This window comes from Lepidochelys kempii, chromosome 12, assembly GCF_965140285.1.
Source record: "Lepidochelys kempii isolate rLepKem1 chromosome 12, rLepKem1.hap1, whole genome shotgun sequence".
NCBI classification, from domain to species: domain Eukaryota; kingdom Metazoa; phylum Chordata; order Testudines; family Cheloniidae; genus Lepidochelys; species Lepidochelys kempii.
Window position 1 is genome coordinate 39,488,452 of NC_136391.1, and position 14,118 is coordinate 39,502,569.

The 14,118-nt window shown below is 59.2% G+C and overlaps 2 protein-coding genes across 9 annotated transcripts in view; one reads left to right on the forward strand and one right to left on the reverse strand.

Annotated features, from left to right (window-relative positions):
- Window positions 1–114: 114 nt before the first annotated feature.
- CTU2 (cytosolic thiouridylase subunit 2) lies at window positions 115–12,921 on the forward strand. 4 transcript variants are annotated; one of them, XM_073308207.2, is made up of 15 exons: window positions 116–238; window positions 1,142–1,216; window positions 2,371–2,449; window positions 2,545–2,604; window positions 3,263–3,323; window positions 5,489–5,598; window positions 6,099–6,385; window positions 7,015–7,150; window positions 9,437–9,568; window positions 10,037–10,128; window positions 10,528–10,634; window positions 11,165–11,306; window positions 11,534–11,600; window positions 11,947–12,005; window positions 12,301–12,921. In XM_073308207.2, exons 1-15 carry the CDS (start codon window positions 177–179, stop codon window positions 12,368–12,370), a joined length of 1,539 nt encoding a protein of 512 aa, XP_073164308.1. In that variant the 5' UTR covers window positions 116–176; the 3' UTR covers window positions 12,371–12,921. The 4 variants fall into 4 exon arrangements, with proteins under 4 accessions (XP_073164307.1, XP_073164308.1, XP_073164310.1 ...); XM_073308206.1 differs by having other exon boundaries at window positions 115–238; window positions 11,947–12,921; XM_073308209.2 differs by lacking the exon at window positions 11,947–12,005.
- The window catches only part of PIEZO1 (piezo type mechanosensitive ion channel component 1 (Er blood group)), a 114,277-nt gene continuing 113,006 nt past the window's right edge, over window positions 12,848–14,118 (reverse strand). For all 5 annotated transcript variants that reach the window (XM_073308188.2, XM_073308187.2, XM_073308189.2 and 2 more), the window contains one exon: window positions 12,848–14,047. In XM_073308188.2, coding sequence (XP_073164289.2) covers window positions 13,781–14,047 — 267 coding nt within the window. In that variant the 3' untranslated portion in view covers window positions 12,848–13,780. The remainder of the gene's footprint in view (window positions 14,048–14,118) is intronic.

A 14,118-nucleotide genomic window follows, 5' to 3' on the forward strand; every position in this document is an offset into this window, starting at 1 on the left:
GGGGCCGCGCATGCGCGCGTGAGGGCGGCGCGGGGCACCTCCTCCCCGCGCGGCGCGGGGCAGTGACGCAGCAGGGGCGCGCCGGAAGCGCTGTGGTCGGGGCTGCGCGTCGCGCGGCGGTGACGCAGCAGGGGCGCGCCGGAAGCGCAGGGGAGGGGAGCGCTGCCGCCGCCGCCATGTGCCAGGCGCAGGAGCAGTACGGGGGCTGCGGCTGGCCTCAGGGGCGGCCCCGCGTCGGGTGAGAGCCCGGCCCGCCGCGCGGGGAGCGACCAGGGTCCCCTGGGGATCGGCCACAGAGACAGCGGGGGCGGGCGGGCGGCCGGCTGGAGCCTGGGCCAGGCCAGCTCTGGCCTCAGCGCCCGCGGCCTGCCCGGCTCGCTTGAGCCGCGGGGGGGCCGTTGCTGCGTCTGCCCTGGGGGCTCGCCGGCCTCTCGCCCCGGAGCTCAGCGATGCGGAGTTCTCGCCTCCCTGAGCGAGGCAGCCGTGCCCGCCGACATCCTGGGGACAGGCCGGGCCTGGGGCGTCGATCGGTGGGCGGGGGGGGGGCTTGCAGTGCCCCGCCCAATTGGGCCTTTGGGTGGCACAGCACATCGGTAAAGAGCCACAAAGGTGACCGCTGCCTTGTACTGGGAGTATTCCACCCACTCCTTGGTGCTTTGGCCCTTCAGAGGCGAGAGAAGTTGCAGGGTGCCCCTGGACCTGCATCTGGCCAGATTTGCACGTGGCCGCAATTGTGCATGGCACAACTGCAGCTGTGTGGCAGCTTGAAGGCATTCCTCCGGATTTGTGCTTTGAAAACTGGGCCTGACATAACTGAGATGTGGACAGAGATTTGTATAGTTGGAGGTGGTAACTGGTCAGCTCAGGGACTAATAGTATAATATAGCCTTTTACTGCTAGAGCACGGGTTGTGCTATCACCTCCCATGCATACATAACCACAGCATTTCAAGCTCTATAGTTCCCACATCAACCCCAGATTCATTTCACAATTGTACTACACCCATCTTTCAACTCTGAACTTACAAAGCACCTGGTATCTTCCAAGTGTTTAAACAAGCTGATGGTGGTTTGCAATGCTCTTTGCTTGAAGGTGGTCCCTAGGATGGTAATCGGTTCGCTTTGATTGTCTCTTTCCCCAGCTGTGCACAGAAGTGCATGAAGTGCAAGGAGGCGTCTCCCGTGTTAGTCATTCGTGTTGGAGATGCCTTTTGCAAGTAAGAAAGAAACAGTCATAGTGATTTGCAAGAGGAAACCCTGTTCAGAAGGCCAGAACGTTCCCATCTTTAGAACCTCATTTACTGATCTTTATAAATCTGTTTGAAATAGGGCTGTTTATGATGAGGGTTGCAAGAGAGATTCAAACCAACTAGATAATAAAGAGCCGCTTTATTGTGTACAGTTGTGTACAGCAGATTGAACTAATTCAGGAATGTGGGTAGTTGCCCTGTAAGGCCCTTGCTTTGGATTTGCATCTTTTTGTTTTTGCAAAGACTCAATCACTACCATTGCATGCAAGAGATACTGTGATGCATGGCCCTAGTTATAGAGAAATGGGGTATGAGCATAGGGAAAAGCGGGGGTGGGTCACCCTTTTTTTTAAATTTGGAAAACAAACAGATCTAATCTGCCCCATTTTGTTTTTATATGAATCTCGGAAGTTGATTGGTTTGAGCTCTGCAGGCCAGATTTTTGAAAGCCTGGGATTGCAGTTGCGTAAGCAGTTTGTACAGGGGCTGCTGTGACTGAGATACAACCCAAGCAACGGCACGCACGCGACTGATCAGAGCTGTAGTTGCAGTTACCAGCATGCATGCACCTACCTGCATGCCTACGTTCTTTGCAAACGTGGCCTTCTTTCGCCTTGTGCTTTTTACCCTGACAGCTCTGAACTGAGGCTGGGGAACTAAATGACCTCTCCTTGTGTCTGGCTTAACTTGACCATTTAAAAAAGCAGCAAACCCTTTAAAATTGATATCTGTCATTGTACAACGGAACTTTTTCCTCTTGGGCTTTTTATTTTGTTTAAGTGTTTTGGCTCAGAGGGCTAGAGAGGGATCCAGTCCAGCAAGCCTGGTTTCTCAGGCTAGCTTTAAAATGGATCTCCACAGATTTCTGGGTCCCCAAACTGGAGCTGTCTTGCTGTCAGACAGAAGCTAATTGATGAAATCTTAAGGGGGACTCATTGACTGACTTTGCTGTCGGGCAGGGTAGCAGGCAGTTCACTGTGCCTCCCAATTGGCCTGTGCTGGAATCAAAGCTTTATTAGCAGTGAGATGCGGGTGCTTGAGGTGCTGTCTGCCAAGGCTGGGATCTCGCGTAGGGTTGGGATTGTCATTTCTAATTACTTACATGCGTGTTTGTTTCCAAGGGCCTGTTTTAGGGAGTATTTTGTTCACAAGTTCCGTGCGATGCTTGGGAAGAATCGTGCCATTTACCCAGGAGAGAAGGTAGAGTCGCTTTTTGTGTAAGGGAGGGACGGATGTGGGAAGGCGAGGAGGAAGCAGAGATGGATGGTTAAGTGTCTCTCATATCTCCCTTACAGGTTCTTCTTGCGTTATCAGGTGGACCTGCCTCCAGCTCAATGCTTCGACAAGTCCAAGAGGTATCCGCTCTGCAGCGCAGCGTGGAAACTTGTTAGATGTTAGGAACAGTGAGAGCAGTTAGCCAGAGGAAGGAACAGCCACCTGGACCATAGCTGGGGTATTAGAAATGGTTAAGAGGAGACTGATGAACTAGCAGAGAGGAAAGCATTGCTTTGTGGGGTGATGGACTGGATCTCCCAGAGGGCTGTCTGCTTCTGTATGCCCCCATGTCTAAACCCATAGTAGTGCAATCACTGAATGTGGCTCCTTAGAAGTTCTCACAATTCCTGTCCAGTGCACCTGCAACTCTCTTTTCCCAAAAGGTGGGAAGCTCACAGCCCCCCAGGGAAGTCCGAGCGAGGGGGGCATCTAAGCTGCGCCAACAGTTACTGCGACTGTGCGTGTAAGTGGCCAGGTCAACGTTTGAGCCTAATCAGGTGGCGATTACAATCACTTGGTCTAGGCTGGGGCCTTCAGCCCACAAGATCTAGGCGTGTTGTTAACTAGAAACATTCGCTATCTCTCCTGGGGCTATGGGAATGCCTCACTAACAGCCAGGGTCAGAAGAGTCAGACCTGCCCTCTCTGCTAGATCCAAGGGATGTTGCTAAGACACGCAACCATTCATTACCTTTCCCAGCGCTTGGGGCGAGCGGCTCATTCCCATTTCTCTTCTCAGGGGCTGAGTCGGGAGACAGCCAAGAAACTGCGCTTTATACCAGGCATCATCTATATCGACGGTAACCCAGCAACCTGTCCTGCTCCCAGCCCATTCTGTGCACGTGGTTTTGGGCCAGCCTACAGGCTGACGCTGTCCAGCATTAGGAGAGCCTGGTTTCGGATAGTGCCCCTCTCACTGTTAAGGCCTGTCTGGTTTCTCTGCTCTCCTGTTGCTGGTAGCGTCCCTTCAGGCCTGGAGAGGCAGGATCCCCAAGAGAGCAGTGAGATGGCCAGTGGACAGAGTAAACACATTGGAAATGGGGGGTTAAGCTAGTCTGGTTCACTGACTGGAACCCAGGGGAGGCACGCTTCAGACACACAGGGCATGCAGGTGGATGGTGTCCCCTTCCCAGGAAGGGTCCGACCACTCAAACGCTCCCACACCCCTCCAGCCAGAGCTCCTGGCAAGGCAGGCCAAGGCATGGGCTCAGGAGTAGGGCTCTTAGCCTGATCCACCACTCACAGTATCCCCTCCGCAGGCAGCAGCTTCCCCACCTGACCTGGTTCTCTGGTCCCCCTGGGCAGGAAGCAGGGGGAGATCCCTTCCCCTGTGGGGGACTCAGAGCCTCCCACTGCCCCATCTACTTTCCTTGCCCTCATGAGTTGGGGGGGAGGAGGGGAAGTTTCCTCTGTCATTGCCCTGACAGACTATTAACCCTTACCCCACCCTCAGCTGGGCAGGGGATGTGTGGCTCCATCGCAGATAGGCTTAGGCTTATCGGCAGCTGCTAGCTGCTCTCTTTAAATCCTAAGAGACAAGAGGCTAGGTAGCTACACTAGCCCCCATTATGGAGTGGGATGGACCAGGGGGTTAGTGTACCAATTGTGCTTCCATCTCCAGAGACTGCAGAGCAATCCCAGTCTGGACCCTACCAGAGCACGAGTTAGCGGGTCTCTTCCCAGACCCCAGCAGGTGCATGGACTGGCCATGCCCTGCTGAACCCAGCACTTTGTTGCCCGACCAGCTGGGCGCTCTCCACATGGTCATGCCAGCAAGCTGCGTAGGAGTAGAGAGACTCTAAATAGGATGGGTGGAGCTGCTCTGCTTGTTTCAGGATGGAGGGGGGCATCCTCCTACCCCTCCCGCCGTCCCTGCGGGGTGCTGAAAGGGAGTGGGGCCTGGCTGGAGGATCAGTGTGTTTCTTCTGGGTTCTTTTGCTGGGTGCTGCTGCTGACTCAGTGGCGTAGCCTGTTTGATGACACTCACACTTCAGTCTTAAAAACATTGGAGACCAGCCAGCTGAACTTATCCAAATGCATCGTCTAAAGAGAAACCAGCACAACACGCAGAGAGACGCGCACCCTCCGGCCGGGAAGCAAACTTGCGCGGTGGGTTCGCCACGCATGGAAGGGGTGTTTCAAAGATCCGCATTTCAACTAGCGGCATTTATAGGATGATTTTACAAGTTACAAAGCTCTTTATACGTCACTGAAGTCCAATCCCTCCGTGTGTACCGGTTCCTTCACTTGTTGGCCTGTTTGTTCCTTATCTTTGTTTGGTTACTAGCACTCCAGGGATATGAAGGTACCTCCCCACTGTGCTGGGGCAGAACATTCATGGATTTTGCCTTTGACAAGTTTCTTATTTTCTAATGCCAAAGCTGACTTCAGCTTTGCAGAGCATTATGGGATATTTGATGTGGATGAACAGAATTTTGGGAAGGGCATAATTCATTCAGTTAACATAACTTCCCAACACCTAGATCTATAAACCCATGCACAGAATACCTACTCGTATGCGGTGTACTACACCTAACGTGTATTGGCGAATAGTGTATATGGAGATGAGGAAGGGAGGGCGTACGCATCTGAAGTTCTGCAGCATGGCTCCAGGCTGCCCATGGAGAATCCAGGTCCCACCTGGAGATGGTCGGGTCTGGCTACTTTTAGGAAGATGGAGCATTGCTGGGGACTGCTCCCCAGGCTGCACTCCTGTCTTAAAGAGAAGGGTGGCTGCAGTTTGCTCCATTGCATGCAGCCCTCAAGGCCTGCAAGCCAATATCCCCCCTGCCCAAGCCTTGGAGAGCCCCTGCTTCCTGCCTTATTAGTTGGTGAGGAGGATAGATGTGGCCGCGTGCCTTCTGGGTTGGCTGGAGTGTCCTAGGTCACCCCCTCCCCGCAGACAGAGAAGTCTCTCCTGCAAGGCAGCTAACTCACCTCATCTGGCATCTCGTTTGCTACTCAGAGGGAGCTGTGTGCGGACAAAGCCTGGCTGAGAGAGCGGAGACGCTGCTCCAGATGGAGACCATCCTGCAAGCCTCAGGGTTCCCATATCACCTGGCCCACCTAGAAGAGGTAGGGTGGGATCACAGCCCTGGGGAGCGCTGGGGCGGAGTCACATTGCAGGGAACTGGGGGCTCCCACACTGGGGCAGTCACTGGGCGAGAGATCAGACCTTCGCTGCAATTCCAGGTGCTGGGAGAAGAGCCTCTGGATGAGATGTCCGAGGCCCCTGCTCAGGGTAGCCACCCAGTGCCCTAGGAATGAGGGAAACAGATCCATCCAATAGGAGCCGATGAGGCTGGGATGGAGGAGGCCTATGGCCAGGTGTCCTTAGCAATGATAGGGCCTGAATGAGACAAGTGTATTAGAGAGGCAGCCTGGTGTGAGTGAGGAGCTGGAGCTGGGACCTGACCTCTAATCCTGTCTCTGGCACAAGCTCCCTGGGGCTCCTCCAATGTCTGGGTTTTGCCAGCTCCCGAGGCACCGATCTCACTGCCAGCAGGTGTGGGACTCAGAAGCACCATGCAGGTGCTTGCTGTGGCTAACAGGATCCATCTGCTTGCTCTGTGCAGGTATTTGACTTGCCCAGCTCCATCCTGCAGCATGTGCCCCACAATCCCGCAGGCCCCAAGAACAGCTACAAGGAGGCAGTGGAGGGCTTCATCCGCCAGCAGAGGCAGGAGGAGGGCGGAGGCCCCTCTCTGCCTGAGAGGCATATCCAGGAGAAGCTTGCCGAGTTCTGCATGCAAGATGTCCCCAGAACGGAGGGGCTGGCCACAGTCCAGACAGAGCAGCTGATCCAGCTCTTTGGGTCTGTGAAGACGTTGACGGCTAAAGAAGAGCTGCTGCAGACCCTGCGGTGAGCCCCCTCCAGAGTGCTGTGGGGGATGGACAGGGCCTCCCCCTTCTCTGTGAACAGGGCTGCATGCTTTGCCCTCTCTGACCCTGCCACGGGGGGGGGGGGACTGCCCAGGTGGGGAGGGGCTGAGGACCTTTTTCCTCTGCCTTTCCTGTCCTCCAGTCCATCCCAGCATGCACTGCTTCCCAGCCATGATGCTGCAGCTCCCGTCCACAGGAGTGTCTGTCTGTCCCATCGCCCTCGGGCCAGGCCCCCCAGCGAGCTCTGGGGATCTCAGGATGAGCTGCCTAGGCCGCTACCCCGCGTGCGCTGGGTTTTGCAAGGCACCCAGCTGCCTTTGGCCTCCAATCCCCACTGAATTCCAATCTCCCTTCAGGGCCTTGGGAAAGCCCAGCCCTGCTCATCTCCCCCCAGCTCCCTTGAGATCTCGTCTCCCTCCTGTGAAGCCCCCATGAAGGAGTGGGCTCTGCTGTCCCACATGGCCCCTGTGCCTCGCCCTGGGTACAGCAATGGGTGGGAGGCTTGCTGTGTGAGCTGGTGTTCGTGAGGAGCTGCCCAGGGCTGATGGGCTCAGCGTCTCTGCCTGGGTCCGGGCTGCAGCCCTCACTCCCTTCTGGCTTCTTCTTCAGCAACCACCTGATCCTGCACACGGCCAGGGCCCAAGGGTACTCCAAGGTCATGATGGGAGACAGCTGCACCCGCCTGGCTGTCAAACTGTTGACCAACCTCTCTCTGGGGCGGGGAGCCTCCCTTGCCATGGACACGGTAAGTGCTGGCCGCAGTTGGGTCGGAGTCACTGGTTACCCAGACTGCACCGTTAGCCCCTTGGTCCTAGCGCTGCCAGGCTGCTGTGCTAGGGGGAAGGGTGGCTGGGGGAAGGCCCCAGGCCCAGCCTTACCTGCACTGCCCGGGCCGTGGCGGCAGTAATGCGCTGTCGTTCAGTGGGACCTTGGGGAGAAGCTGGCAGTGCCGTTGTCTCCATTGTCTTCGTCGCTGAACGCACCCGGGGCCCACGGCTTCATGCTGGGTGAACGTGTAGCCCTCGTGGGGGTCTGGAACAACGAGTTGCTATTTCCCTGATCTTCTCCAGCTGCCTTAGTGCCTCTACCAGGCTCCCCGCCAGTACATGGGCATCGGAGCAGAGCAGCGTGCAAGCTGCTGTACGCATCAGCATGGGGATTCTGATCCAATCAGTTTCTGCTCTCTGCGCTCCAGGAAGGGGAAGTTTTCCTGCCCCTGAAATTGACATTTCTCAGCTGCAGTAGCGAACACTGGAGCTGGGACAGATGTCACTGCACTGACAGCTCGAGCCAGGGCTTTCGGTCAGGCAAGCCGAGCCACGTCCTTCTGCTTCCCTTCACAAGCTGGAGTGAACGCCTTGCAGCCCTGGATCCTGCCGGGTTGCGTTAACCCTTAGACTGCAGCTCCCAGGCACTTGGGGACTGATTTAACAGAGAGATACTTGGGACTGTACATCTTCACCCACGCCTCCCCGTGGGGCAGGTGCCAGGACCGACAGGAAGTGACTGCTCCAAGACCAGAGAACCCAAGAGTTCTTGGCTCCCCTGTCCGTGCTCAGAGCAGGAGACCAACCACTGAGTTATTAGTTACTGATGGGAGGCCAAGGAAGAAAAAGTTAAAGCTACAATAAAAACTAATGTCTGATTCTCCCACCCTGAAAATCTAAAGGGGGGAGTTGGAGTTAGGGAAACTCCTAGCCCCAGGGAATGGTCTGATCTATATTCTTTAGTCCCCATTTTAAGAAGGACAGCAGCCGTAGGCACTGTGCGTCCTGAGGAAATTGCTCTTGAATCCCTTCCCAGCAGCAGAGAGCAAGGGGAGTGGGCTGGCCGGGGTTCCCGTGCGTGCGCAGCGGAGGGGTTTAGTGAAATTCAGGGGGAAGCAAAGGTAGCTCCCGTAAAAAGCAGCCCCACCTCCTGTAGTGTAGGCAGCTGCTCCCAGCACTGGGAGGTCGGCCAGAGAGAACTGGGGCCTGATTTTTTTCCTCGCAAGGGACCAATAACGTTACATCTGCTGACACTGCTTGTCTGGCAACTGGAGATCAGAGGACGGCATTCCCCATTGCACAGAGCAGGCTAGGTGCATTGGGGTTTCTCCCTCCCACCGAAGCCCATGCTGAAGATCAGCTACTGGCCTTGACAGATGGTAGATCTGATCCAGGGTGGCGATCCCTATTTTCCCAGCCTCTGCTTGCCCTTCAAGGGGGATCCCAGGTGCTCCTTTGCACATACTCTGCAGACAGCAGCTGTGCCGGGGTTAGCCCTGGGTCCTGCCTCACAGCTGCTTTGAACACAGAGCCCCCTCAGCAGCGACCTGTGCCGCCCTCTGTGGAGCCCCGCAAGAGGCCTGTGAATGCCAACTCAGTGAGAGAACCTCTGTCCCTTTGCTGGAGGCCGCTAGGTTACCAGGGAGCAGGACACACCCTCGCCCCGCTGGGATCTGCCTCTTGGACTAGGCTGCATGTCCAGCCTGAGAACTCCCCACACTCCCTTATGGGCAGCAGCTGGCAAGGCACATTGCCCAGTGGTTTGAGCGAGGGGCTGGAAATTGGGACTCCTGGGTTCTAGACCCTGCTCCGGCACAGACCCCCTGTGTGGCCTCAGGCATGTCCCTTCCCCTTAGTGCCTCGGGCCCCCCTGTGAGATGGGGGTAGCGGCTGGGCGGAGGGGTTTGTAGAGAACCCTGACGTGGGCGCTGCCTGCCCCAGAATCATTCCTACGACTGCCCTCGGAGAGCAGCACAGCTCTGAGCATGCTGCAGTCCAGCTCCATGGGGAAGCTAGTCTGGAGGGCAGGGGGCATGCTCCTGCCTGGCAGTTCACCCCCAGCGCTTGGCGCTGCCCCTGGTGTGCTCCTGGCATGGGGCCGGTGCTCACCCAGCCGCGCTCAGGCCCGAGCGCTCCGGGCAGACGCGCAGGACGGCTGGGTGCATCCATGGCCCCAGGGGGCTGGACTGGGGCCATCCCGGCTCTGCGCTGGTGTTGGGCCCTCAGGGCCCGCCTGGTCCTTCACCCAGTCTCTCTCCGCGCAGGGCTTCTCGGACGATCGCCATGGCGACGTGGTGGTGGTGCGGCCCATGAGGGAGTACATGGCCAAGGAAATTGCCTTCTACAACCACCTGTTTGGCGTTCCCACGGTCTTCACTCCTGCCTTGGACACCAAGGTAGGGGGTGCGCGGGTCTGAGCCTGCCGGGCACTGGGCTCTTCCGGCAGGGCGGTGGCACCCCCTCTTGGGCCCCCCCGTCTCTCACATCCCAGCCCAGCCCACGGGATCTGCAGCCCTTCCCAGCGGTCAGTGCCACAGGGTGGCTGTGCCATGCAGGGACTCCGGTGCCCCTGGCACCAAGGAGCACTTTCCAAAGTGCCTGCCTGCAGTGATCCCAGATAGGGGTGGGCAGCGAGGCCAGGGCCGCAAGCCCAGAGGCCCGGCCGATGTGACTGGGGGAAGGCTCTGGCAGATTAGGCTAACGCCCCCGCCCCTGGGCATGGTGCCGAATCCATCACCCCAGGGCCCCTGAATGTCTGTGGGGATGACCCAGCTGCTTTGCTATCATCACAGGGGAGTCCTGGAGTGGGCGTGGGGGTTGGAGCCAGCTAGGCTACGAGACGCCCTGTGGCTTTCTCCCCGCAGGCCCTGGAGAAGGCCAGCATCCACCGGGTGATCGAGCGCTTCCTCTACGGGCTGCAGGCAGAGTTCCCCTCGACCGTCAGCACCGTGTACCGGTAAGGGCTGGCCCCTGTGCGGGGATGGGACTGAGATCAGTCCCGTCCCTGCGACACCTCTGCAGACCTTGGCTCTGCTCAGCTGGGAAATGTGGGGTTGGCTTCACCTTGGAGGCCATTTGCCCTCATCAGACCAGAGCCCTGGTGGGAATGGCTGGAAGCTTCTGCTTATGGGAGGGTCAGAACTCTGCAGCGCCCCGGAACCCTGACTCACAGCACCTCCTGCTGCGCAGGGCGCCCAGGACTGCAATGGCATGGGTGGGGCTACAAGGCACTGATTGAACTGCGTGGGGGAGCCTGGGACGGGAGTAATGGGACCTGCGGGTCAGGACTGAGGGGCACTGGCAGATGCTGGCATCGCCTGGCACTAACCTCTGTGCGTCCCCCTCTGGGCTGCAGGACGGGCGAGAAGCTGAGTGCGACCCCTGGAGATGCCGGCCTTGCCCCTGGTGCCACTGAGCCCGAGCGCTGCCTCCTCTGTTCGTGCGCCCTGGACACTAATGTGGGTAAGTGCAAACGCCGCCCACCCGCCTCTCCCGGCTGAGCCCAGCCAGTGCAGGCTCTGTTCGCTCGGCCCCTTTCCCTGGGGGGCAGCCTCTCCCACCCACAGGATCCCCCCAGATCTAGGGCAGGGCATCAACAGCTACCCTCCCAGGTCAGAGCCCATCGGGGTCTGGCCCCTCACCACCCCTACAGGAGCAAAGCAGGGGAACCTTGCCATGGTGGGGTACCAGGGGCCTAGAGATGCAGCCTGGCTAAGGGCAGGCCAGGGTGAGGATTTAACTAGCCCCTTTTCCTATCTGCCCAGCTGAACTAGGGGCCTGGATATTCCCAGGGCGCCTCGTGCAGGGGAACCTGCCTCTGGCTGTGCCTGGCCTGGAAGGGGCCGTCTGAAGGCCAGGGCTGTGGGGTTTGCCATCCTGGCTCGGGTCACTGGCTGGCCCTGTCTGCTCCGCCAGGGAGAGGCAGATGCCTGGCCTGCTGGACGGGGAACGGAAGCCCGAGGGGCTCTGACTACCATCTCTCTTTGGTGCAGAGGACGGCTCTGCTTTGCAAGCAATCCTGGTCTCGGAGCAGCTCTCCCAGCAGAGGCTGCCAGCTGCATCGCCTGCCGGGCAAGGGTGCTGCCAGGGGGCAGAGGAGCAGAGAGGGTGCTGCACGAACACGACCGCTCCAGGGTAAGGCACCCCCAGCCCAGGATCCATTGCGGGGTAGGTGCTCTGCTTGGATCAGCACTGGCCTTGTGGCCCTGCGTGCGCTTCCCGTCTGGGCCGACACTCCCCTAGCAGCCGCGGCACCTCCCCACCACCATCCTCCTTGAGCTGCCCCCAGCCAGCTCCTCGCAGGGTATCCCTGGAGAGAACCGGCCCCCAGCCCTCACCTCACTTCTGCCTTCTCCCCTCAGGGCCGACGCCCGGGCTGACTTCCTGCCCCTGCTCTGCTACGGCTGCAGACTGACCATCAAGGACATGGTGAGCCCCTCTGCCCCTCCGGGGCTCTGCTGCAGCCCAGGCCGGGCTGGCGGGACCAGTCTCAGCCCTGCTTTATGCCCCCGGCAGACCTGGCTGTCTAGAGGGGTGGGTCTCCTTTGTTTGCAGGACTGTGGTCCCGGTGGAGTCTCCTTAGGATCCCAGCTTTGCCCATCAGCTCCCTGCATCCTCCCCTGCCCCCAGCCAAGGGCTGAGGCACAGTGCCAGGGGCCGGGGCGGGTGGAGGACACACCCTGGCGCTGCATGTGCTGTGCCTGCAGGGACACCAGCAGCTCAGGAATGGGGGGTGCTGGGGGCAGCCCGTCACCACCGCTCTGTTCTGTTACAGACCTGCCTGGAGAGCCTCCCGCTCTACGTCCGCTCGGAGGCAGAGCGCAGGAAACGCAGGTATGGGGAGGGCGGGCAGGTCGGCGCCATCAGTCACCGCACTCCTGCATCACAGCTTGAGCCCTGGGAGGGCCGGGACTTGGCTCTTGCACGGATCCCAACCCCTTCGTCGGCAGACGTGGCTCTAGGCCGGGGAGGAGCCGCTGACCCAGGGGCCAAGTTATAAGTAAATCAGAGGCAGAATCTCCTCCTTTACCGTAACATCCAGAACGTGACCTGAGCCAGTGGGACCAGGCCCGCGCCGGGAGCTCACAACCCAGCGTGCTGGGGGTCTGAGATGTTGGTTGTCTTCCAGGGCCTTGATGAAGCTGGAAATCCAGGAGTTCTTGCTGGAAGATGAAGCTGTGAATCCGGGTGAGAGCTGACAGGTGGGCAGGGCTCCCTTCTCTGGACCACACTCCCAAAGAGCTCTACACTGTCCTGGCTGTTGGGGCCCCAGGAGAAGCACACCTGCCAGAGAGCAAATGGGGCCTGGGCCCAGCCCCCTCCAGCCTGGGCTTGAGATCACCGGGGCCCTGCTGCAGGGCATTGGGCCTGCCTTTGTTTCCAAGGTGCAGGGCCCAGCTCTTGTTCACTGCCTGCCCCTGGGAGGCACCTGCTACCTGCTGCGGGGGAGAGGAGAGAAGACACCGCCCTCCTTTTAATGACTGTTTTGAAGAAGAATACGTTATTTTGCACCCCTGGCCGCACAGCTGGATCGAGGCCCTGGGCCAACTCCCCACTCTTGAGCGGGTGAGGCCAGGCTGAGTCAGGCCCTCGGACTGTGCCAGTCCCCAGTGGAGCACCCAGCCAGGAGGAGGCAGCTTCACGCCTCGCCTGGGCAGGAAGATGGAGTCAGTCAGTCACACTAGCAGGCCTTGGCTTGGCTTTTATTAGAGATCTTTATAAATAAACCATTTGAATTTTTAAAAAAAAATCTACAGTCCAGCTGGAGGGAGCCCAGCCCTCGCCCCTGGGAGTGGCTGGGGGGGTGCGGGGGGCCAAACCAGTCCTGGGGCAAGCGGAGCTCCGCTGAGCTGCCTGCATGGGGCTAGCATGGGGAGCAGTGGCTGCAGTAGCATGTCCCACACCCTCTGCAGGCAGGGCAAGAGGGGCGGCAAGCCCAGCACCGCCTGCGGGGGTGTCAGGCCAGTGGGACCCTCTGCTTGCACCCATGGGTGCTGGCCAGTGCTGTGCTGAGGGAGTAAGGTATTGCTTTGGAGAGTTAGTGCAGGCCAAGGGGGTGACTGGGCCAGGCTTTGCCTGCAGCGGGGTTGGGAGCAACTGCGGCCGGCTGGCTTGGATTCTCCCGCTGCAGGAGGGGGAGGCCATCTCCCTCACAGGCAGGCACAGCTGCTGAATGGGCTCCAGAGTGCACCCCCCCTTCTCTCTGGGGTGCTAACAGCCTGGCAGCAGCAGGGCTGGAAGGCACTGAGGTGGGGCTGGGGCAGGAGCGTGTCCCCACCCAGCTGATGTGGAGGGACCATGGCTCCTGGGGAGGGGGGGTCTTCACCCAGCTACCTTTTGAAGGACTCACTAGTAAAGCAGTTAAACTTCCTTTTAAAAAGCACAAGTCCAGCCTTCCCAAGGTGCCCCCTCTCCCTCATGGGTGGTGCTGGGCACAGCTCAGACCCCCAGGTAGGGTGGGACCCCCTGCAGTCACTGGGGCTGGCCTGGAGCGCTCAGGGTGCGCTCGGCCCAGCTCCCCCCCCCGACGGGGCTCTCCAGCTGGGCTGGTTTAAGGCCTCAGTTGTGACATTCCAGGGGTCAGAGGGGGCCCGCAGCCGCAGCGCTGGTCACCGGTGGCTCCCTGCTACTCCTTCTCCCGTGTCCACTTGATCATGGTCTCGGGCGAGCGGTAGAGGAAGATGAGCTTGGCGTAAAGCTCCTCCTCCAGCTCCAGCTCGCCCGTCTCGCGCACCAGGAAGATGTCCTGGCACAGCTTGAGGATGCGGTCCACGCACGGCAGCTCCTCGAACATGATGGAGTGCGAGATCTCGCTGAAGAAGCCCCGCACGAACTTGCCGATCACCAGCACGATAGATACATAGAGGCCCATGATCCTGCAATGGGGCGAGGGCAACAGGGTCAGCCCTTCTCCCTGCCCCCCAGCAGCGCCCTTCCCTACAACCGC